At 37.6% G+C, this 25,638-nt stretch overlaps 1 protein-coding gene and 2 pseudogenes across 4 annotated transcripts; all 3 read right to left on the bottom strand.

Moving 5' to 3' along the window:
- Positions 1–6,103: 6,103 nt before the first annotated feature.
- On the bottom strand, positions 6,104–8,295 carry LOC148737596 (uncharacterized; annotated as a pseudogene).
- A 10,106-nt stretch (positions 8,296–18,401) lies between these two features.
- LOC148737595 (uncharacterized) lies at positions 18,402–20,326 on the bottom strand (annotated as a pseudogene).
- Positions 18,402–24,306, bottom strand: LOC148737594 (uncharacterized). Of its 4 annotated transcripts, none has more exons than XM_088747422.1 (5): positions 24,042–24,306; positions 23,834–23,946; positions 23,196–23,336; positions 21,180–22,815; positions 18,402–20,270 (listed from the first exon to the last, which is right to left on the bottom strand). In XM_088747422.1, the coding sequence occupies exons 2-4, from the start codon at positions 23,871–23,873 to the stop codon at positions 22,811–22,813; spliced, it is 186 nt and encodes a 61-aa protein (XP_088603548.1). In that variant the 5' UTR covers positions 23,874–23,946; positions 24,042–24,306; the 3' UTR covers positions 18,402–20,270; positions 21,180–22,810. The 4 variants fall into 4 exon arrangements, with proteins under 4 accessions (XP_088603548.1, XP_088603547.1, XP_088603546.1 ...); XM_088747421.1 differs by lacking the exon at positions 24,042–24,306 and having other exon boundaries at positions 18,402–19,783; positions 20,229–20,270; positions 23,834–24,016; XM_088747420.1 differs by lacking the exon at positions 24,042–24,306 and having other exon boundaries at positions 21,180–21,338; positions 21,981–22,815; positions 23,834–24,016.
- Between the last annotated feature and the right edge of the window lie 1,332 nt (positions 24,307–25,638).

Here is a 25,638-nt window from a genome sequence, read left to right as displayed (position 1 = left end):
TGAATTTTACCGCGTGGGCCTTGTACACGTAAGAAACTCGTACGTTTTTCACTTCTAACAGCAAATCAAAGACTGTCCTGAATAAGTCTGTCGTCCCAAAATATTTCTTGGCCATTTTAGTCTTACATCCTATTGACAGTTTCTATCTAACTTGAGATCTCTTCACTCACGGACAAATTCCATTTTGAAATATGATGATCCACGGGAGGAATAAATAAGATTAACTTCCCAGCATTGCGCGACATTTCAAATACATCATGGGTTACGGGGATAAGTTTTCTTAGTTTATAATTTCTTGGTGCGGTGTGCTCAGGGAGTAATCATCATTTCTAAAGATTTACGCCTTAGTCAGGTTCGAGAGATGATATTTAGTAAAATATTCAAACTGTCGAAATACTATAAACGTAGCAGAATAGAGCAAGGAAATCTTCGTAGATGTAGAGACTTGAAATTGGCTGTAATAGACTCATCACAATTTTCAAAGCCCGCGGAAAAAAGGAAGAAAAATAATTAAAAATTCCGTATTTCCAAAAGAAAGATCGAAGGCTTAGAGTCCTTATTTTGTGCTTTGCAACTCAATAATGCGAGTCAGTTGGTTCCACTGCCGACAATGAAAATAATATGTATCCGTTAACCGTAAATTGGCCAAAATATCATCATAGAAATCATGTGAAAAACATTTCTAAATTAATTGCCTCCTTTCCACAATGTTAGGATTTAATTTTGCATTACTGCGCAGCACCTTTTTACGAAAAAATGATAAGCTATTTCAAATGCTCCTTGACAAAATGACTGTGTCCTCAGTTCATTTCTTAATGGTAAAGGAAATGCCACCAAAGAAAGCACGAACCCCTTGTGGATTCTCAAAAATAGGATTGGCCAATGGCTAATACATGTTGCATGGATGGATGTCTGATATATCGGCTCCGCGTGCTCAACGAAATGTAATAATGCAGTGGACACGTTTGGCTCAAAATAGGAATCTCTTGCAGTATTAGTAGCTTTGCTTCTTACCCAAAACATTTCTCACCACTTGAAGGTATTGATGATAACGATAATGCATTTATATCAGCAATGCAGCTGAACGCCCGTTACACAAACTAGCTGCCATCATTTGTTGACAGGTACTTGTACAATAACCAGTTGGAGGACTTACAAAAAGAGATATTCATGAAGAATACCAACCTAATATATCTGCAAGTCAAAAGGAAAGACTATTCCTCCTAATTTTAATCCTGCAGGCAATGTAAAAGGACAATGCACAGGGAAAACGAAAGTGTTGAAGAGATAGTTGTAACAGTTACTAAACTGAAATGATCAGACATATTCACCAAAGTTAAAAAAAAAATGTACTCTTGTTTAAAATAGCATATTGATAGATAAGGCCACGCTTTGTAGTCGTCAATCGGACAATCGTTCTGATATATGTATATCAACCCAGTACACAGATTCTTAGCCTAGTTACCCTTGAAGTTTTAAGGTGGGAGGAAGGAGGCGGGATATGGAAAGTTGCGTACCCACTGGAGGCTTATTTCTTCCATCCTAGGGGGGAGGAAACTCGTCCACTTCCGCTTGATTCTGCCGGCGTGAACTCTCTAGCGTCCTTTTCGCGGTAAAAAGCTTTACGGGTTACCAGGACAAGACATGAAATGAATGATAATCCTCTTTCTGCTGTGGATTCAAAGTATTTTGTAGGGGGCATGGGTGGAAGGTGTAAAGGAAAATTGGCTGTAGCCCAATATCTCTACCAATAGAAAATGAATTACGCTAATCAATTAACGCTTCAGATATATTGTGACCAAATATATACGTGGGAGGTACTTGAGTCTTTCAATTTTACAAGAAATAAGGTGACTATGGTAAAAAGAGAATCAATTTAAATTGAATAAACCTATCTGAGACTCTCATGAGAAGAATGTAATTAGTAATATAAGAGATATTGTTTAATAACATTTTAATTTCTCAACTCAAGTCAGCCCAAGGACATATTATCAGGGACAATGACACTTACAGTGTATACATCTAGTAGAATGTCATTAAATGTTACATCTTTCATACTATATTAGAGCCGAATTACCGCGTGGGATATTTTGTTTTGGTTACAATGCGAACAGTTTTTCGAATAATATTTCCTTACTTGCTAAAAATAGTATTTAAAGTGATGACCGAAAAAAATACAGCGTGAGAAGATTAGTTGTTTTTGGTATCGGAGTTTTCCGAAGACACGGAAAAAAAGATCACCAATCATTTGGGCTCGAGAAACTCGTATAAGGTGGAGGAGGGGAGTTCTGCGGTTGGCAGAGCAGAAAAAGGTGACTTGCTTTCAAAAAAGAATACAACATAGTGGCCCTGATAATGCTTGGGCAAATGAAACGATAGTAGGCAAAAGGAAAGCTTCTTGACTGCACTTTTTGCAGACTCTAAACTTACAGTGTAAGAAGAACTTGGTTACCTTGTTTCCTTTCATTATAAGTTATTTTGTTGTTTTCCAAGCCTTTTACTTTTAAGTTTTAATTTTGCGCGGGGCGGTAGAAACATTCACCGCATTGAAAAGGTGTTCAATATTGAACCAGAAATATTTTGTTTAGATTTAGGTGTAAATTTAAAGAAAATTTTTCAAAAGCAATAGCGGAAAAAAAACCCAGGATAGAAGAAAATATGAAAGCAGCCATATTTAAGAGATTTAAACTTTCTGCTTGTTCTGATTTAGACAAATCTGTGTTCGAATAATCTTCTTATCCACCCTTAGGGGCAGACAACACTAGTCATAAAATATGCAAAGTTTGTCTAATACAGCTTGAATGCAAGACTACTATGTCAGGATTCTTTTGATTTTAAAAGCTTCAGCTAAGTTACCAGAGATACAAATTTTATTCCATAATGCTGTCGCATCTTAATTTTTAATTTTTTTTTCACTTGTTCTTTTTTAATGCCAAAACGAATTCAAAGATCCTTCCGACGGCCAAAACGGCTTAAATGAAATGAATGTGCATCGCTTTAAAACCGGAGCTGAATAAAAATCCAACTCTAAGCAATTTACACAGCCGTACCTGAGTATTTAAACGAAATACAACAATTTTGAAATCAAAGAAACGAGTCTTTAAGTGAGTTTGAGTTTGAGCTCATCGACAAGCTGTTGAAATTTTGAACAAGTCATGGAACAGAGCAGAAGAAGTCATCGATAAAACTTTGGTTAAAATAATCTGACTTTCATTTCTCGTTCCGAGTGCGCGAGTTACATACCAACTGAAGAAGTATACTGGTCAATTTTTCAACTTTCAAGTTCATTTTAAGGTGTTGTACACAGTCACAAATTAATACTTTGTTGTGCGGTAGCAAACAGAGGACTTCAAAGATGAGGTTTGGAGACTAAATTAAAGTCCTGATCCTAGCAGAGAATAGAAACCTTTAAAAGAGCCACTGACCATAAATATCGAGAATCCACCGACAGTTGCAGAGTTTCGTAATTCGTTTTATATTTTCTAAAGGACCCATTTGATGAACCTTTTTCGAAGAATTATATCAAAAAATTTTATCCTCCTTTTTTCCTCCGAATAATCGAAAAGTTCAAACTACGCCCAAATGGCCGTTGTTGTACCGCCCTAAAAGCAATGGAAAATTAGGCAGCTTCAATTCAGCAACTTCGTACGCTACAACGCGATGCAATACCGCTTTTAAATTTTGTATGCTAGCAGATGGTCCTTTTATCTCTCGGAAAATATTAACTTCTTGTTCTGTTGTTACGTTTAAGTCTAAATAATAACCCGTTGGAATAAAGTACTTCGGGTCCCTTTCACGGAGGTAAAATAAAATATGCAAAGTTTGCCTTATACAACTTTCGACTAATTCTTTCAAGCAAAATATGATACAGATTCTATTTCCTGTCACTACCTAAGATATAGGCCTTAACGTAGCATGTGAATATGTGCCTGCACAAAGGAACAGGTTTCTTTAATCTTCAACAATATATAAACAATATATGTGCACTAGTATCGCAGAGGTCAGTGGTTCGAATCCCGTACAGGCCTGAAATTTTTTTCAGGTCTGATTTTCACTATTGCTCAAATAGTGCTTTACTGCGAAGGATCGTGCTCATATACGCCTTATCATCTTGTCAGTGTCGCCCGGCATGTTACGAAAACTATAGTACATGACAATGTATAATGTAAAGCTCATTATATTACCAAGATATTGTAATATTACGATGATAGGTGATGAAAGGAGGAAGAAAAACCATTTCAAAAGAATATATCTAAAAATATATGTTGATATAAATAAATTGATAAAAAAAAAAAAAAAAAAAAACAGTGTATGAGGCGCCGAAAAGGACAAAACTGCCGTTTAGCAATTTTTCTTTCCAATTACATAAATATGCTCTAAACTCAAGATTTTTGTCTTCAGTTTACCTATTAGATACTAACTTAGTGAAATATTTATGCACTTTTTCGCATTTATTTTCTAAACTCTTCAGTTGCATTCTAATTGCAAAGAAAATGCGATACAAGTACAGAGAAATTATTCTAATTGAAATGTGTTTTAGATGTTCTAATGTTCTTTTTACATTCTATTTTAAAAATAAAGTATTCTAATGTTCTTTTCATGCCAAGTTTGAAAAAAACTTTGCTCATAAGAATGATACATTATCCTATTCTCAGTCAGAAAATACATGGCAATTGCAAAAAATACGTTCTGATTAGTATGCGAATTATTCTCAGTTAAATTTTTTCGTGGTAATTCAAACACGCTTCTAATTAACATGCAAATTTATGCTACACAAAGCGGTGTTGGGCAAGGGAATCACGGACGCCGATGTAATTGACATTTCCCCCTTTTTGCGCTAAATTTGAAGCTATGAATTGAAGACTATCTAGAAAAGCTTCGATATGCCTTTATATCGTCGAGGAAGAGGCGACATAGAGACAGCTAGAGATATTCTTAGAATATACACAAGCAGTTCTTAGTCATATTGCTAGCTTCAGTCAACAATGGAAGACCCAGAATACAAACCTGGAAAACGCTGTTGATCGAATGACCGAGATCTGTACAACGTTTGGCGATCTTCATCAGAGTGTACCCACCAACAGCGCGGCAAATAATTCAGTTGTTGGCCTGACAAGTATTTTAGACGATATATGAACACATCATCTTTGTACGAGACTCAAAGGTTTAAATACAGAGCGTGCCTGTTCTTGTAAATGCCAATGCCCAGTGAGCAGGCAAAAAAGGTCGTCCTCGTTATGATGGATCAACTGGCATTCTTGCGAAGTAAACACTTTCGCTGGGCTAGCATTGCTAAATTACTGGGAATTTCTCATCATGAAAGAACCGTTAGGAGACGAAGAGAGGAATTTGGAATCTGTTACTAGTTCGATGTTTGAGTGACAGGTGATTTCCCGTCAAAACAGAACGCAGGGTTATCGGAACAGCAACAAGAAGGTTTATTTCAAAATGAACGTAGTTTTCACTTGATAAACTTTTCACTAACCCATAACTCAGTAAACTTCCAGGGCCTCCGAAAACTTCCATCAACTTGAAAATACACACGGCCTCCGCCAACTTCAATAAACTTGTGAAAGGTAGTCTGCAGAACTCGGAATTAATCCCGCCGGAATTTTTCAACGTCAGTTTTTTCAGTTCAAAACGACTCCGATGATTTTCCGAAGAGTATGTGAGCTTCGAAAATACTCAGATGATTAACCCAAAGATTATTCGATGGTTTTCGAAGTTACCCAGATAGCCCTGAATTTATGAAGGCTTGTTTTTTTCAATTCTTCGTTTTTCTTTTTTCAAGATTTTTTGGAAGAGTGTACGAGCTCCGAATGTGTACTCCGATGATTAACCGAAAACTATCAGAAGGTCTCCGAAGTTACCTGGATATTATTCGATGGTTTCCGAAGTTACCCGGAGAGCCCTGAATTTCTGAAGGCTTGTTTTTTCACCCCGAGTTATAGTATCGCAAAAGCACGTTTTAGGAGGACACTTTCAACCGTGAGAACGATTCATTTATTCGTATTCTAGCTTCCGTAAACCTTTGCCTCGTTTACTGAGGATCTAACCCTAACAATCTGATCTCAATCTTCAGAGTCGACTGAGTTTAACTGTTTTATTCTTTACAGGTATTCACTCTGTTACAACGGGTGTGCAAAGAGCTACTCTGACAACTAAACGGAGAGAACGCCTTTTCGATACTTGATTCTAAACAATTTGATTGGTTGATGCTAGCCACTAATGACATGACCAAGCAAGGTTTAAGGTCATGTCCATCGTAGAGAACAATGAAGTGAACATGTCTCATCTAATTAAGAGAGTGATTTCTAAAACTGACAAATATATCCGTTAAGTCACTCTTTCCGATCAGGTTCGTTGCAATTTGAACCAAAATCGACGAATATGGTATTTCCGCGTAACGCAATCACAATTGTAACTACTAGTTTCCAACGCAGCCTACCCAATTATGTATCAGTGTAAAATGGGGTTGACAGGCCTACACGACTCCTCAGCGCGCGTTTAGAATAGCCTATTCAAACTTTGGCCCTCACGAGTATGTCTTTGAGCGACCGTCCTCTTTTGTAAGATACGAGGGGCGGATTTTTTTATATTTCGCTCAGTAGTGATTGTGTTTCTTTTAAATGCCAGTTTCTCATGAGAATTTGCTTTAGGTTTGGCGCTGACGGTTGGTATTATGTAACAAAAGGCAAGATTCGTTGGTTCGTCTTCTGTTTCTGTTGAAGCCAGTTTCCTGTTTTTGAAATACACCTCTGAGAGGGTTGTGTTAATGAGGTCCTCTGGGTAGCCTCTCTTTAGCAAATGCGCTTTGAAACTTGCAACCTTCTCTTCAAATATTGTTTGAGAGGAGTTTGTTCTGAGAGGGCTAAGGGCCTCCCCTTTTATGAAGCCTCTTTTAACTCCTTGTGGGTGACAGGAACTATAATGTGTATACTGAAATGTCTCAGTTTGTTTAAAATGAGTACGCACATCAAGGATTGCGTCTTTTTCGAATCGTTCGCCTTTGTAGAGGTAGGTGTCCAGGAATGTTGTTTCGTTATCGGAAACTTCAGAGGTAAATTTTATTGTTGAATGATGATTGTTTGCTTTTTCGAGGAAACGCTCTATTGTTGCTTTGTTTGTACTCCTTAGCGAGAAGATGTCGTCTGTGTATAACGTTTCCAAACAAACGGTTTGAAAAGGCTTTTGTCAAGGATTTCTGTCTCTACCTTGTTCATGAAAATATTAGAAAAGGCGAGTGCCATTTTCGTGCCCATGGCCGTACCATGTGTTTGAAGGTAGTGCTTTCCATTAAACTGGAAAGAATTTTCTTGGAGACTGATTAGCCTAAGCGCTTGTTTTAGTAGTTGTGTAGGGATAGGAGTTCCGTTTCTGTAGAATACTTCGCATGCTCTGCATACAGTGTCTATTCCCTCCTCTTGTGGTATATTTCTATAAAAGCTGAACGTCCATTGAAACAAGTATTAAGTTCTCCGGGACTTTCGTATTTTCTATGAAATTGACGAAGTCTGTAGTATCCTTAAGATACGACTTTTGTTTTTGTGCTATCGGCTGAAGGAGTTTGTCGATAAATGATGACAGTTTCTCTGTAGGGCCATCACACCATGACACTATCGGTCTGCCGACCGAGGAAGGTTTGTGTACTTTTGTTAGGGTGTAGAATTCTGGAATTCGAGGCGGATTTGGGGTTTGACAGCTATTTTATAGTCATGTCGTCTATATGATTACCGTTGTAGAGGTCTGCAATAAGTTGTCTGACCTTATGGTCCGTCTCTTTAACCATGGGTGATGCAAGAGACCTGTAGTTATCTTTCTCATCTAGTAGAGTTTGGCCTTCTAAAATTTTGTCGCGTTTGTTTATGACTACGGTTGTTGTTCCTTTGTCGGCCTTTTTGAGGTTTATCTCAGAGTCGCGTTTCAAGGCCCTGAGCGCCTTGCGTTCGATCGGAAGCAAATTTTCTTCTGGCTTTGTTATTTCTATTTCTGAAAGGTCACTTTTAACCTCTTCTAAATAGCTTTCAAGGGCGACTGATTTTTGTATTGGTGGTATCCATGCAGATTTGACGTGGCAGGGACGTGTTTTTTTGTCCTCCCCTCGGAATATGTAAATCAGACGCATTCTCCTTGCGAACTGATCAAAGTCACGCAATAGTTGTTGTCTGTTCTGTTTTTGTTTTGTAACAGATGTTGGAATGAATTTGAGCCGTTTTGCCAGTAAATTAATCTGGTCGTTTGTAAGTTCTTTATTTGAGAGGTTTTTTTAATGTGCGTTTTGTTCGCCTCTATTTTGATAATTGAACGTGTTTGGCGTCTGACTTCTCTGCGCTCCCTGCGCTTGTTAGTTGCTAGCCGCTTGGCTTTTGAAATTCGTTTTTTGGCCCGATGTTTGTATTGGGAGTCAGAGAATATACGTGTAAACTTTTCAAATTCTTTATTCTCCACTGTTCCTAATCTTTTCATCCTACTGCCTAACTGAGCGATTTCTTTCTGGAGATTAACAGCTATATTTTTGACTGTCTCGATCGTTCAGCTTGCGCCACGCGCGCTGATTCGATCGTACTACGGTTCTTAGTGTTCAGTGTTCCGGCCGTTTTGACTCGTTTTCTTTTCGTTATTTCGGTCTTAAAACCACCGATTTCTTGTTCATGGAAGCACATGATCGCCTTTACTGTTTCTTGCTCCGCGTTGTTACGGAAATGCTTATCTCATGTATCTAATTATCTCATGTATCTGATTATCTCATGTATCTTTATCTGATGTGACTGACAGTCTTGGGAAGGCTAACCTACTATCTTCTCCTGCAGTCCATGTGTCATCTGGTGTTCCCCAGGGGACAGTCCTAGGTCCCCTAATTGTATTGTATTGTATTGTATTGTAATCTTTATTTAGACACGATCAATTCATCAGCCTATAAAAATCCACATACGCTATCACATACGCTAAGATATTTAAAATTAAAACCTCATACTATAACACTAAAGCTGTTTTCCGTGATTGCCGTGCGATAGACTTAAAGAATGTCATTGATCTTACGTTTGAATAACCCCAGAGACTCTGTGTTCCTTATATCGCGTGGTAAACTGTTCCATAATGTGGCGCCACTGTAGCTAAAGCTTTTTCTGTAATAATTAGTGCGCGGTAGTGGAACATTAAGATTATTTTCAGAGTCCCTGAGGTCATAAGCAGAGTCACGCCACGTAAACTTTGAATATAGATACCTTGGAGCTAGCCCGTGCAGACATCTAAACATCATGGTGGCTTTATGGATTTCCTGCTGGCGTGCAAGATTTTTCCACCCTAAAAACTCTAGTAGCTCAGTTGCATCAGCATCATAGTTAGAGAATGTCAATACACGGGCTGCTCTATTCAGCGATTTCTGCAGTTTGTCTCGTAGCGTTTTCCCACAGCTACCCCAAACAATGTCACAGTAATCAAAGTGAGGTTTTACTAAAGCTTGGTAGATGAGATGTAAGGTTGATGCTGGGATCAGGTGCCTAATTCGCTTTAGGGTCCCGATACCAGAGGCGATCTTTTTCGTTAGTTTTTCGATGTGACTATGCCAATCGAGTTTATTGTCCATTATTACACCAAGCGAATTTGTAGCTGTAACCTGGCTCACTTGAGTTTTGTTCATTCTAATTGTTGGTGAAGCTGTGAGAGTATTCAGTCTCTGCCTCGACCCTATTAGCATGAATTCGGTTTTAGTCATGTTCCATGTGAGTTTGTTCGCTTGTAGCCAGTTGAAGACGTTTTCTAGGTCTTCATTTAGACAAAACTGAACGTTCTCAAGATTGCTTCCCGCATATGTGAGGTGCGTGTCATCGGCATACATTCTCGGTTTACAATTTGATAAGCAATTTGGTAGATCGTTGATATTTAATAAGAACAATAATGGACCGAGGATGGTCCCTTGAGGGACGCCGCAAGTCAACGAGAAGCTACTGGATAGCGACCCGTTGACAGAGCATTTTTGTGTTCGGTTTTCCAAATATGACTGAAACCATCTGAAAGATTTTCCATGTATACCATAATAGTTTAGTTTCGATACAAGGATCTGATGATCAACAGTGTCAAAAGCATTTTTCAAATCTAGAAAAATGACTCCATTGATTTTCTCGTTATCAATAAAATATACCCAAGAATCTGTCGCTTCCAACAAAGCTGTTACAGTAGAATGATTAGCACGAAACCCTGATTGGTTTTGACATAAAATATCGTGCTCTTCCAAATAGGCATATAACTGTTCATAAACTATCCTTTCAAACACCTGAGCCATTATTGGAATCACTGATATTGGGCGGTAATTGTTAGCATCACCGCGGTCACCCTGTTTATAAAGAGGTGTAATCCTTGCATATTTCCAGTCGTCTGGGAACGTCCCTTGGCTAATAGATTGATTGAAAATATCACATATCGGCACACAAATAAGATCAGCACATTTCCTGATAAACCTAGCAGATATTTTGTCAAGGCCTGTTGCCTTTGACTTGTCTAGTTTATTTAAAAGTGAATATACTTTAGTTGGATTGGTGGGTTGAAGCTTAAACCGTTTATCTGTTGCAGTAAGATATCTTTGATAGCTACCACTATCACACTTTATCTCACTGGGTTCCACTGTGATTGCTCATTATTAGAATGTGTCAGAAATTTTCGTCAGGAAATATAAGAAAATACACTTGCATAAATGTGCCCTCCGAAATTGAAAATAAATCATGGGTCGCGGGGATAAGTTTCCTCATTTTATGATCTCTTGGTGAGGTGTGCCAGGGGAGTAATCATCATTTGTGAAGATTTAGGCCTTAGTAAGGTTCGAGAGATGATATTTAGGAAAATATTCAAATTATTGAAAATACTATAACGTGGCAGAATAGAGCAAGGAAATCATCGAAGATGTAGAGACTTGAGATCGGCTATAATAAACTCATTACAATTTTCAACGCTCACGCAAAAAGAAAGGAAAAAAAAAAAGAACCTTCTTCCGGTTTTCCAAAAGAAAAATCGAAAGGTTAGAGTCCTTATTTCGTGTTTTGCAACTCAATTATGCGAATTAATACGATGCTGGTGCTAAAAATGAAAAAAAAAAATTATCCCGTTAACCATGAATTAGTCAAAATATCAACCGTTAGCCGTAAAAGCCATCACCCCGTATAGCCACTCTTAAAAATGGACCTTCGCATTAGGGGTTAAGTGAATATCGCCCAGATCGAAAAACTCAATTATGCACAATTCTTGAAAAGCCAATGAGGTTTCGATTAACTTTAGAGTAGGAAAGATTCATGCGCAAAGTTTTAACGAAATCAATTTTAGGACTCGAAATGACCCGGACCACTTCTTCTAACTGGGTGAATGGTACATCTTTATAAAGCCGCACCTACACTTAAAACTAGGAAATTCTAAAAAACATGCAATAGCTGAGAAAAATTCGTTCGCTACATACATCATCATAGAGTACAGATGAAAGACATTTGTAAATTAATTGCAAAAACTGCGAAAATATGATCTTTCCTTACATTTCATAATGGCAAAGAAAAAGCCTCCTTTCCACAGGGTTAAGCTTTTTATTTTGCATGACTGCACAGCGCCTTATTACGAAAAATTGATACGCTATTTCAAATGCTCCTTGACAAAATGACTGTGTCCTGAGCTCATTTCTTAATGGTAAAAGAAATGCCACCAAAGAAAGCACAAACGCCCTGTGGATTTTTAAAAAATAGAATTGGCCAATGGCTAATACATGTTGCATGGATGGATGTCTGATATATCGGCTCCGCGTGATCAAACGAAATGTAATAATGCAGTGGACACGTTTGGCTCAAAGTATGAATGTCTTGCAGTATCAGTAGCTTTCCTTCTTACCCAAAACATTTCTCACCCCTCGAAGATATTGATGATAACGATAATGCGTTTATATCAGCAACGCAGCTGAACGCTCGTTACACAAACTAACTGCCATCATTTGTTGACAGGTACTTGCAAAACAACAAGTTGGAGGACTTACCAAAAGAGATATTCATGAACAATACCAACCTAAGATCTCTGTAAGTCAAAAGGGAAGACTATTCCTCCTAATTTGAATCCTGCAGGCAATGTAAAAGAACAATGCACAGGGAAAATGAAAGTGTTGAAGAGATAGTTGTAACAGTTACTACACTGAAATTATCAGACATATTCACCAAAGTTAAAAAAAAATGCACTATTGTTTAAAATAAAATACCGATAGATAAGGCCACACTTTGTAGTCGTCAATCAGACAATCGTTATGATATCTGTATATATCAACCCAGTCCACAGGTTCTTAGCCTAGTTACCATGTACTGTAAGTACCATGTAGTACCATGCAGTCATAAAATACATTCTGCTGCATAAAATTGCCTTATGGGTAAAACCTTAGTACTCCGGACACCCCTCTAAACCGGACAGTTCCTCCGGTCCCAACGGCGTCCGGTTTTGAGGGGTTCCACTGTGATTGCTCATTATTAGAATGTGTCAGAAATTTTCTTCAGGAAATATAAGAAAATACACTTGCATAAATGTGCCTTCCGAAATTGAAAATAAATCATGGGTCGCGGGGATAAGTTTCCTCATTTTATGATCTCTTGGTGTGGTGTGCCAAGGGAGTAATCATCATTTGTGAAGATTTAGTCCTTAGTAAGGTTCGAGAGATGATATTTAGGAAAATATTCAAATTATTGAAAATACTATAACGTTAGAGTCCTTATTTCGTGTTTTGCAACTCAATTATGCGAATTAATATGATGCTGGTGCTAAAAATGAAAAAAAAAAATTATCCCGTTAACCATGAATTAGTCAAAATATCAACCGTTAGCCGTAAAGGCCATCACCCCGTATCAATTATGCACAATTCTTGAAAAGCCAATGAGGTTTCGATTAACTTTAGAGTAGGAAAGGTTCATGCGCAAAGTTTTAACGAAATCGATTTTTGGACTCGAAATGACCCGCACCACTTCTTCTAACTGGGTGAATTGTACATCTTTATAAAGCCGCACCTACACTTAAAACTAGGAAATTCTAAAAAACATGCAATAGCTGAGAAAAATTCGTTCGCAACATACATCATCATAGAGTACAGATGAAAGACATTTGTAAGTTAATTGCAAAAATTGCGAGAATATGATCTTTCCTTACATTTCATAATGGCAAAGAAAAAGCCTCCTTTCCACAGGGTTAAGCTTTTTATTTTGCATGACTGCACAGCGCCTTATTACGAAAAATTGATACGCTATTTCAGAGGCTCCTTGACAAAAAGAAAGGGAAGAAGGAAAGCTTCTGAATTACACTTTTTTCTGACTCTTCAGTTACAGTGTAACCAGGACTTGGTTACCTTGTTTCCTTTTGTTACAAGTTATTTTGAAGTTTTCTAAGCTTTTTACTTCTAAGTTTTAATTTGACATGGGACGGTGGGAACATTCAACGTATTCGAAAGGTCTTCAATATAGAACCAGAAATATTTTGTTAAGATTTAGATGAAAACTTAAAAAAAATTGTTTAAAACCAATAGCGGAAAGAATAGGATAGAATAGAATATGGTAGCAGCCTTATCTAAAACATTCAAACTTTCAGCTTATTCCGATTTCGACAAATCCGTGTTCGAATAATCCTACTTATCCACCTTTAAAAATGAACATCACTAATCATAAAATCTGCAAAGTTTGTCCAATAGAGCTTGAATGCAAGACTACTATGTCAGGTTTCTTTTGATGTTTAAAAGCTCCAGCTGATTCCTCAACAGAGATACATATTTTATTCCGGCCTCCCTGTCTTGGGAAATAAGCCTGATCGTATCATATGAATCTGTGCGTGCACAATAAAACAGCTTTTATGTAATCTTTAACAAACTATTTTCAATATACGTTTTATATGACTAATCCAATCTTTCCCACTCAAAACCATTGCTGTTAATTTACTCACCCCTTATCCCCTACGCGAAATTTAGGAATTTTGTTGATCTGAAAAAAGTGCTGAAGATTTTGGAGGAGGTACAAATCCCGTGTACTGGTCCTTCCTAAATCCAGACTCCATATTCTAGTGTCTCTAAAGCACGTTTCTTTATCTCAATTAAGTAACAAAATACCATTGGTGAACACCTCAGCTCTTTTCTCTGCACATTATCACAAAATACAGGAAGGTGTTAGATAACTCACGAACCCCCTATTCTCTAAGGCCTTTATAGAGGACATCCGGTTCCTTATAACCGTACTTGAATTTTATCATTTACTGTTGTTTATATTTCTGTTAAAATGGATTAAGGGATGCGCTAGAATTAGGGTGCAATAGGGGTCTGGTGTGTTGTTTCCATTTCGTCCTTTTTCCAAGTCTTTTCGTTGAAAATTGTTTTTAAAATCTAATAGAAATATTTTGTGGATGAGAAAAGTGTACAATATTGAACAGGAAGAAACTCCTTTTTTCAAAAAATTGAGGTGATAACTTCGGATATAAATACAAAGAAAGTAATAAAATAGCATCATTCTAAACAAACTTTTACATGATGAGCGACTTTGGCCGAATCTTTTCTTAGATCAAATGAAACTTAATTACTTAAGAGCGGCCCACCCGAAATAGCGCCTGGAGGTGTGCAATATGACAAAATTGAAAATACCCTAGCTTTGGCTGAATATACGTCTAGATGAATTATATCTAGACAAAATACTTTAAGTTCCATTGCATTTTGATTTTACCCCAACGGCGGTAAAATCGATTCGGTGGCTCTCATGTCAGCTTCACTAGGTCTAGATAAACAATATTTGAACTTCGCTTGAGAATAAACCGAACCATAAGTGTGACCAACGATTTTCTCAATAGAAAGAACGCGTATTTAGGAACAGTCTGAAGCGTTATTTGTCCAAATCCGTCGCGAACTAAGTTTTTGGGCAATTTTTGTTTTTTTTTTCATTATTCCACTCATTTAGGTGGACAAAGTAATGGCAAGACATCCTTTTGTTTGAAAAAAAAGCAGTCTCCTCTTCAAGAAAAGACAGAAAAAATCGTTTAAGAAGAGAAGTTGCATCCATTGCCAACAAACACGCCGATGTTTTTTTCTTTTTAAGTTGAAGGATTGTGAGTACTTTTCAGCACCACTGCAAAGTTTTGCGGTTTATACGGTACGGCAAGTGCATATTTACAGAGGGAAGGCACGCGCTTCTCGACGAGGCAAAGATGCCTTTGAAAAACATCAGGAAGGATCTAGTGCACAGAACTATATTGCCAATTCTGAGATTTCAGAGTAAACAATTCAGGAGTTACCGCAGAGCTGGGCATTGTGATCTTCGAGAAAGGCTTTCCATTTTAGTGCTAAGCAGAAGGCCTTCCTAGAAGACAAATTTAAAATAGGAGAACACGCTGGAATCATAGCAGATCCTGCAGAGGTGGCTCAGGATATGGGGCATGGAAATCATGAATATTGAGCCGCAGATCAGTCATTGTAGATGAATTCCTAGCACCCAAGCAAATGATAGTCAGTTGCCCAGGGTTCTCCTCCCGCAACTCTGATGCGCGCTGGCGGAGAAATCGTCAGCGGCAGTTGGCACGAAAAGTAAAGGCCTATTCAAAAGTGGCGGAAAATAATGACAGTGCGAACACATCAAACAAACTATGTTTAAGGCATTTAGGCATGGAGGATGAGACAGAGAGAGGAGACCGGTTTTGGAATACCAAGATGAAGTTTTTATACGGAGAAACAATGCGTAAGGAGGGTTCGTTTGGCAGAAAATAAATGCAACTATGGCATGAGAGACCAAGAATGGTGAGAAAATCACGCTCAGTTTCCAAAGGCTCGACACAGCAGAGAAATTTGGTCTCCGGCGACATTTAAGGGAGAGAAGTTTCTCAAGAAGCGGCACTTGGAGAAAATTCCTGAGGATGGTCGCGTGCTTCAAAGTTACAGCGGCGAGTCAAATATCGTTGTCACGCAAACTACGCAACTTCAAATTATCTATTCAGTAAAACATTAAAGGGTAACAACCTTATTTTACGTGCTGCGCTATGATCGAGAAGAATTTGGTAAAGACTCAAATTTACAAAAGCCATTGAATTTGAATACGATCTAGCTTAACAATTAATTAGGTAACAGCAAGACTTGCAAATGTTTGGTAAGACGTTGTCACGAAACTTTCATATAGCAAAAGAATGACAAATCTGAATGTAATTTGAAACAAAGTTCTGAAGGAAATATGTTTATTAATACAAGCAAATATTTTAAAATTTAATCTTTGTATCTTGTAGAAAGAAATACATTGGAGTAAATAAATAGAAGTATGGTTTTACCTAAACCTACCAGCTAAAAGCTTGTTTATTATTTGACTAACAATGATGTCTGATTCGTCTATGCAATTATCCTATCAGTACAGAGAATTACTCCTTTTAAATACAAATCTCATTTATCTGTGTAATTTCAAGCCTTCATTAAAAAAAAAAAATGGTAATAGGAGGAGGGTGAAAAAAACATTTGTAAAGAATCAAGTTGTTCTCAGAGCTAAAGAGATCGAATTTGTCTCAAATTATATATATTCACACAGATTATAGCTTGTTATCCTCTCTGGTGCCTTGAGATGTCAGACTAAAATGGAGATATCAGGTCAATGACAACATTGGTTTAATGAAGTGTATGTTTTAGGCCCTGGTATCATGCAGTACATGAGGAATAGACTCAAGCACATTTTCTCTCTGAAATTTGTTGCCAAATACTATGTAATTGACACTACATTTACTAAATTTTGACAGGTTCGTGAGCAACAACCATTTGAAGAGATTACCATCAGGCATATTCAGTCACAATACCCAGCTGAGTAGGCTGTAAGTTTGGAGTCTCTCCTAATATTGGTGTAAGAAGAACAATTCAAATCCCACCTTCAAAACAGACATTTGAATGCGTGTGTTATATTGCATATTTGATGTATATCAGTGGTCATGTCCCGAGTAAAGCCGTACTAAACATAGACTAAGAAATTTGTTTCTAAAACAGGCATTGTATTCGTTCGCAAAAATGGATTATCGAAGAAAAATTTGTAAGGGAGTTTGTTGAGGGATCATTCTAGGGTCAAGTTTACCGCTAGACCTTTTCCCTCTTCCTTAAGTAGTCTCGTTATCAAGTCAAGAATGTTCTATGTAGTTCAGTGTTCAAGGCTGTGTTTCAATCTTCTTCTGTTTATCCATCTTTGCACGAACAAATGAAAAAGCACAAACAAAAAAAAAACAAAACAAAACAAAACAAAAAAAAGAGAAAAAGCAGCTTTTATAGTGACACCCATAGTGACAACCCAGCTTAAATGAGCCAGTCATTTCACTTACAGTGCAATAACTGTAAACGATGATGTCATTTCCCTTTATTTCTTTCCAAGCGTCTATGAAACATTATCATGGTATACGCGAAATTTACAAATTATTTGGATGTGAAAAAAATGTTCAAGACTTAGGAGCTAGGGGTACGAATCCCGTGTACTAGTCCTTCCTAAATCCAGACCCCCCATTCCAGTGTCTCCCAACCATGTTTCTTTAGCTCAATGAAGTAACAAAATACCAGTGGTGAACGATTCAGCTCTCTTCTCTGCACATTATCACAAAATACAGGAAGGTGTTAGATAACTCACGACCCCCACCGATTCTTTAAGGCCTTTGCAGAGACTCCCGGTTCCTTATAACCGTACTTCAATTTGACTATTTACTGTTGTTTATATTTCTGTTAAACTGGATTAAGGGATGTGCTAGAATTAGGGTGCAATGGGGGTCTGGTGTGTTGTTACTATTTTGTCCTTTTTTCAAGTCTTTTAGATGAAAATTGTTTTTAAAATCTGATAGAAATATTTTTTGGATGAGAACAGTGTACAACATTGATCAGGAAGAAGCTCCTTTTTTCAGAAATTTGAAGTGATAACTTCGGATATAAATATAAAGGAAGTAATAAAATAATGTCATTCTAAACAAACTTTTACATGGTGAGCGACTTTGGCCGAGTTGTTTCGTAGATCAAATTAAACTTAATTACTTAAGAGCGGCCCTCCCTAAATAGCGCCTGGAGATGTGCAATATGAAAAAATTGAAAATCCCCTAGCCATCTGGATAAATTATATTTAGACAAAATACTTTAAGTTCTATTGCATTTTGATTTTGCGCGAACGGCGGTAAAATCGATTTGATGGCTCTCATGTCAGCTTCACTAGGTCTAGATAACCAATAATTTTAACCTCATTTTACGTGCTGCGTTATGATCGAGAAGGATTTGGAAAAGACTCAAATTTACAAAAGCTATTGAATTTGAATACGATCTAGCCTCACAATTAATTAGGTAACAGCAAGACTTGCTAATGTTTAGTAAGGCCTTAATGTCACGAAACTTTCATATAGCAGAAGAATGACAACCCTGAATGTAATATGAAGCAAAGTTCTGAAGGAAATATGTTTATTAATACAAGCATATATTTTAAAATTTAATCTTCATATCTTGTAGAAAGAAATACACTGAAGTAAATAAATAAAAGTATGGTTTTACCTTAACATAACAGCTAAAAGCTTCTTAATTGTTTGACTAATAATAACGTCTGATTGATCTATGCAATTATCCTATCAGTATAGAGAATTACTCCTTTTAAATAAAATTTTATTATCTTTGTATACTTCATCCTGCTCTTAAAAACTATCAAGCTGCAACCGTTTGTGCCTTTTATTTAAGACAAATCCATTAGTAAAACAAATGCTTTGTGTCAACATAACAAGCAAAATGCTGAGTCATTAGTTAACCCTTTGACCCCTAACAGTGACCAGCATCTAATTTCTTCTCACTGTATTAACCCCAAATTAACCATGAAGTCACAAGAATGAATCAAATAATTACTAGCTAAAGGAGCTCTTGATTGTTAAACAAATTCTCCTTGTCAACACCTTGGAAAATGTATTGAGAACAGTATGGAGAATATTCATACTGTTGTTAGCATGTAAAGGGTTTAGTGGTCAAACCTTTAAGTACAAAATTCCATAAATACATTAGACCAGAAACCCTGCCTCTAAAATGCAAGTCAGTTAAAAAAATGGGTTTATAAAGTTTTCTTTGTAATAAATTATATCAGTGCATACCAAGTGATAACAGTGACAACAGTACTTTTGCATTCCGACAGGTTTAACCTGTCCAGCAAATATAGCTAATTTAAACAATTTTGCATCAATTTGAAAATATTTTCTTATTAAGTAGGCATATTACTCACATTACTGGTACACAGAATTTGTTGAGATCTTAGTTATCATTCTCATTGCAAGTATGCCTTATTGTGCACCAACTTGGCCAAGAATACACTTGACATCAAATATTTTGGGAGATTTAAACTGTTGATTAAAAAATAATTCAACTACCCTTCCCAAGCCAATGCACCTTCAAGGCGCTTGACTAGAATTTCCTTATTACCTGCAGTGCTTAATCCTCTACTATGTAAAGCTTCCTTTAAACCAGGTACTGTCGTCAAAGTTGGATTGATAGCTACACTTCTTACCTCAGTGGCATTGCAGAACTTTAGATGAGACCACAGTGATAAGTTATTAGCAAAGCGAGTATTGCACTGTTTACAGACAATGGGTTTTAGTGTACACATCACTGATTCTGTCGCGCCTCTGCTGCTTGCACAAGTCACCAGGTCAATACTAGACAAACAAACTTGACAACTGAGCAAATCATTTTCTTTATTTCCACCACAATTTCAAACATTTGGTTGGTAACAGTGCGGTGGAGAACATCATTGGTAGTGTGAGGTATAAGAAGAGGGCATTGGTTGATGTTCTGGGAGGTAAAATGAGCGAACATAATTACTTCGCATTACTTGCCACCATTTACCAGTGGTGGTGCTTACATTTGACTGGTTAGTTAAGGTCAAATCTTCCCTCACTCCAGAATGTTTGGCCTCTTTAGCCTGGAAAGAGACAATGCCATAACCCACCCTATACCTTGTAAACAGCAAATTTGCATGATAGGGAATGGTATATCCAACTGTCCATGTTGTGACATTAACACAACAAATGTACCAAACTTGCGGTGTACACTCTTAACTCAGGTACTCGAAAATTGTCCTTAACAAATCCTGTTTTATTCTCCTCCTAGTTTTCACAATGTCTCTCTTAATTTCTGCTCTCACACACAAAAACTAATTTATCATCTCCCACACGTCTCCTGTTACAACCTCGTGATCTAGCCTACACGAGCTTATGCAACTTTCGCATTGCATCACCTCTGAAAGTATCTCCTGTGTGCTTATGCAACTTCCGTTCAACTGGATGAAAAAAGTAAAGACACCAAGTTAAAATACATACTACACATTTCTTCCATTTCTGCAACCTGGGCAGAATTGGTCTCTATTCTATTAAAAGTCCCCCTGCATTCTTCAGATACTCACCTATGATAATGGTAATATCAAGCCAATGGAATGGCTTGATTGCCAATAAGCCTAACTGGTAACTTGTTACACCTGTTCTAGCTTCATCACTAAAATGTTCTTTTACTCTTGAAGTCTAGTATCCCAGTCCACATCCCCCCCCCCCCCCCACCCAACTGATGTATGCCTTGCATAAGGAAAACTTCTCTTCTGCAGGTATTGCTTTAGGTCCACCTCTGATTTCTGCAACATCCCCTGCTTCCTAGCACGCTCCCCAACACTGTCTGTACCAGAAACCCTCAAAAGAGTGTCTATTCCCTATAGGTGTTCCCAGAGCAGAAACAAAAGGATCAAACTGTCCTCTTTCCACTGCCTCTAAGTACAGGAGATCAATATAATGTTGCCAGGCATTGATCTTACAATGCATGGGTTCTGGCCTTAACCTGTCTGGAAAATGCCCAATCCTAGGAAGACCAAACTGTTGGATGCTATTTTCAGCCGTGAACTGCAACTTTCTGGAATTTCTATTTTTTTTCTGAAAGGTTTGGGGGAAGAGAGGCAAGAAAATTGTTTACCTTTTCAGTATTAGAGGTTCTCATTTCCTTAGTGCAAAGTTTTCAGGTGTCATCTTTACCCACTCCAAAACTACCCCCATAGTGTTCATGTTTCCTTTATGAACATTTGCATTTGGAGAAGGATATGTAGCTGCCTGGTTGAGTTCATTAGCAGCCCAGCTCTGCCAGGACATGCCTGCTCCTGGCTGAAATTCAACAGTGCACCCTTTGTCACAAACAGTCAAAACATTACCTTAAAACATTTTCATCTCTTCAGTGAGCTGCTTCCAGAGGTCATGCATTATTTGATCTTTCTCTTTTACACTTACACCTGATCACCAAAGTTCCAGCACACCATACTTCCAATTGACATTGTCAGCTCATTTGTTTCAGTAGCTCCATCATCTGAAAACTAAAAAATTAAATGATTTTCATTTTCATTGAACCAGACAAGTTTACAAGAAAGATGGGGAACTCTCATGTGCAAATCAATAATCATAAACACCAGGCCAGTGACTGTGCAAGAAACACCTGATGCCCCTGGGATCTGTGTGACATGACCAATGTCTAAACTTTTAACAAACTTGTCAACATTATCATCTGAGAAACTGAGCTTGGGTAACCTTAAGTGAAATCCAATACATTTAGTGTTACATAGCAGCCAGACTTCTTTTTCAGTATTAATAAAATTAACTTTGTGTTTTACAGACAAGATTTATATTTTTAAGTGGCACGGACTGTTTCAGTACATCTTCTGAATATTGATAATCATTAATGGCTCTCTCAGAAATACCCTGAAGAAATTAGCCCCTCATAGACCACTTTCATGAATGGCTGCCAGATGAATATTCTTTTGTTTACATTTAAATTAGCCTTTCTGGCCTCGTTCTCCAGTACAAAACTCAAAAGAATACATTATCTCAAGCGAGGCCAGAAAGGCTAATTTAAATTTAAAAAAAAGAATATTAATCCAGCAGCCATTTATGAAAGTGGTCAAGGGTTTCATAGCTTGCATTGGCAGCCAAAAAATCCCATGCCCCATCCAATAGTGTACCTAACGTAGACGAGTTGTTTCGTGGAGCAGTCAGTCGAAAAGCCTGATTTTTCTTTTCCTGCCATGGAAGTGAAAGGTCATAGCCACTCAGTATAAAGAAAATAGGTTGGGAAGCTTTATCCAATGTGAAATAAATGACTGAAAAAAGCTCTTTAGCATAGAAAAGCACACAGAGAAAATCACGTGCGACGTCGTAAAGATTATAGACTTACTGGAGGTCTCTAAAGAAGTGTGGGCTCTGAAAAGGCCCTGTTTACCAGGCTAGAAACGTGGAACTTGGGGACCAAGTTAATGCAGCGCGGGAAAAGATGCCCAATTGCGTCATAAAAGATGTGAGGTCAAGGTTTCCTAACCCTCCAGGCATTCCTTACACGGGGCATAAAAGGGAATAAGGAAATTCTCATACAGATGCCCATGTCAAGGAGAGCAATAAAATATTATAAATAACAATTGAATAAGTTCATGAAACATGTACAGTCAAAAGAAAATTAAGAGGTGGAAACCTCAATAAAACTGCATGGAAATTCCCTTGAGTAATACCTAATACTCATGAATGCTTCACTACTTAGTACCAGCAGTTGCTGTAATTATTCTTTCCTGGTTACCTCACATCTTTTACAAGACATTTGGGCGCCCATTTTAAGTTATCACACGAAGTCAGAATCACTAGTAAGCAGAGTGGACATCAGTTATTTAAATTAAAAAAGGTAGATCAGATGGTTTCCCTGAATTTAAATGTTCTTGCAGTAAGCACCCTGATCTCTGCCGGAAGATTCGGATGCCTGGCATGTTGGTACATCTGCAGAGACAATACTTCTGTATTCAAATTTTCATTCTGCAAGAGAAATAAGTCAATAAGAAAGAGTAAGCATAGCATTCAAAAGGTGCCAAAGCAATTGTGCAGAATGAACAACAGCATAACTCTTTTAACCAATCAAGAATGGCTAGTTCCATGTGCATGTTGAAGGTGTCATCCCCATAATGGATCTGCTTAGAAGCATAAAACTAATGAGAATCACTGAATGGAGAGATTCAATCCAGTATGATTCCCTACACTGCAGAAGGTAACAGATTTTGAGTGGCTTTTTCTGTAACTGGAACATGAATTTTTTGCAACTCTTTCAAGGCCTTTACTGCAACATTGCTAATTTGGAAAAGGCAAACTTTTTCAGGCAAAGAAATGAAAACATACAATAGCATGTGCTAATTAATTACCCGCTCTATGTCTATATATTGAGGTGCCTACAATGGCTTTCCTATATGCAGCTACAGCTTCAGGTCTAGTTAAAACCTTTTGCTCATTAGGTCGCCATTCTGCTTGCACTGTGACTCTGCATGGCAATTGACATGATTTTCCTGAGTCATAAATAAAGAGACTTATAGAAAAACAAATTAATAGATCAGTATTAATAATAGTAAGTATAATGCTTCTGGTTTTTCATTTTTACAGAAAATTGTGTAGTCTTTGAGTCTATGAATTATGCTATGTCTTGTCGGAATTACATAACACAATGTGTTCATAACAACAAAAATTAATAATCATAATTTTGGTTTCGTGAAATCGTTCTTTTGAAGGAGTAACCTGAGAAAAACTCTTTGTACCTTATGACTACTACACATTCTCTCAATAAACAGTCATTCAAATTACCTGTTAATGGTCAGCAACAATCAGCAGATTAGCATGAAATTCTTGCTCACCGAGTGGACTCTTCTTTGCGCAAAAGTACACATCAGAAATAAATAAACAAAGAAAAAAAAGAATTACTTTAGTCACACTATAAAGGAATTTTCTGTCCTCCATACTCATATTACATCAATGGTAGGATATTATTGAGGACGCAAATGTACTGTACCTTGGGTCTCGGTTAGAAAAGTCAGCAGCTTTTTCGTCATAGGGACTTCACGGCTCACTGCTGAAGTTTCACTATCCCTACTCCAGTTTACGACTCCTAAAACCTTTTTGGTTCTAAACAGAATCAGTAAAAATAAAAATATTTTTACGAATAGCATTGAGTGTATCAAGGTTCAACATATCATACAAAGAGTTCAAAAGCATCTTACGAGAAATAAAGGGCTGACACCGTCGTGTGTGCTGCTGATCTACTCGAATCATGCCTTGCATCTGTAATAACACACTACAGGAAGAAATGGTAGATATCAAAACATAACATTGAACACATTTCTGTACTCACAAATCTCTCAGGGTTTACAATTTGATATCAGATATTGTATGCTTAGATGTGCTAGTCAGCAGAACTTTGCAGAAGTCTACTAGATCCCATGCATCAAATTGACTGCTTGCAGAGATCCTGGCTTGCAACAAGGAACAATTGAACAAAACTCATGCATGCACCTCCCATACTCTAAGACTGGTGTATAAGTATGTGGCCAAAGACAAAATAAAATTGAAATCAACTTGTACCTCTCCATTTACAACATAACCATGGGTGTTTTGTCACTTCTTCCTGGGCAGCAGACATGGACTCATTGGAAACCCTATTCACAATGTTTGCATAACAATGCTTTTTCAAGACTGTTGAAGTAATTTCAAAAAGAGGTATCTTAGAATTCAGGTAAGAGAGAAACCAAATAAAAAACTGCTCAGTCCATTTGAGGTATTTTTGTGGAGAGATCATCATTTAACTTCCTGTAAACTGTTATTGACTGCCATTTGCTTGCAAGAAGAAATACAACATAGGAGGATTAGAGAAAGTGCCTTGCCAATCTATGAAAAACAGAGGCAGATAAGTGACCAGTTACAACAAAACTCAAGAATACAGAGAGAGCGAATTTCAGAAAATTTCCAGCAGAAAACGAAAAGGTACTTACCTCAAATTTACATAGTACTTTGGAGGAGATCCTCCCATGATAGAGGAGGAGAGCCACTTGAATGAATCTCCACATACACATGAAACTGTTACGGACACAACGTGACTTTGTCGATTGAAGATTAGTAAATCGCAATCAATGAGTTTTCCATAGTAACAGCATGCTGTGGAGAGAGTGTTACAAAAAAAAAAAAAAAAAAAAATACAGAGTTCGCAGAGCTTCCTCGCTGAAGAGATACACTATGTATATGGGGTCGTTTTTTGCTGAAGGCGCGGTGATCTGCATTCTTTGTGGTGTATGTTCTGCATGTGGAGGGGAAACTGGAGAAGCAGCATCAGAGGAAGGCAAAGAAATACACGAAGATGGAGTGGAAGACGCTAAAGGAAAAGAAAACCGTGTGGTAGATGGTGTAGAAACAAGAGAGGGGTCCGGACTAGCTGTGCTTCCAGTTGATGATAAGCTCAGTTGGCTCGATGTCAGTCCTTTCCTCTCCATTTTCTCCTCAAAGGCTAACAGAAGAGCCTCCATCAGATCCGCATTCTGTGTACTTGAGGTTGTTTTTGTTAGATTGAGCGCACTTTTTGCCATTTTGACGCGTTCCTTGATGCCAAGAAGTCTGCTCTCTTGAGGAAGCTCTCTGTTGAAAGAGAACTGAAGACCTCGATCTGTTGGACGCTTTTTCTTGCGCATAGATGGGTTATTTCCGTGAGCCATAACGCACAAAATTCACAATAAATATCCTTCGAGCAGCGACAGCTAAGAATGTTGCCGAACAACCACTGGAGTTCTGAAATTCTCGCTGCTAATCGCATTTACTTAGAGCCATGGT

Source organism: Stylophora pistillata, chromosome 2, assembly GCF_964205215.1.
Source record: "Stylophora pistillata chromosome 2, jaStyPist1.2, whole genome shotgun sequence".
Classification (NCBI taxonomy): domain Eukaryota; kingdom Metazoa; phylum Cnidaria; class Anthozoa; order Scleractinia; family Pocilloporidae; genus Stylophora; species Stylophora pistillata.
This window is presented reverse-complemented; position numbering and strand designations above follow the sequence as displayed.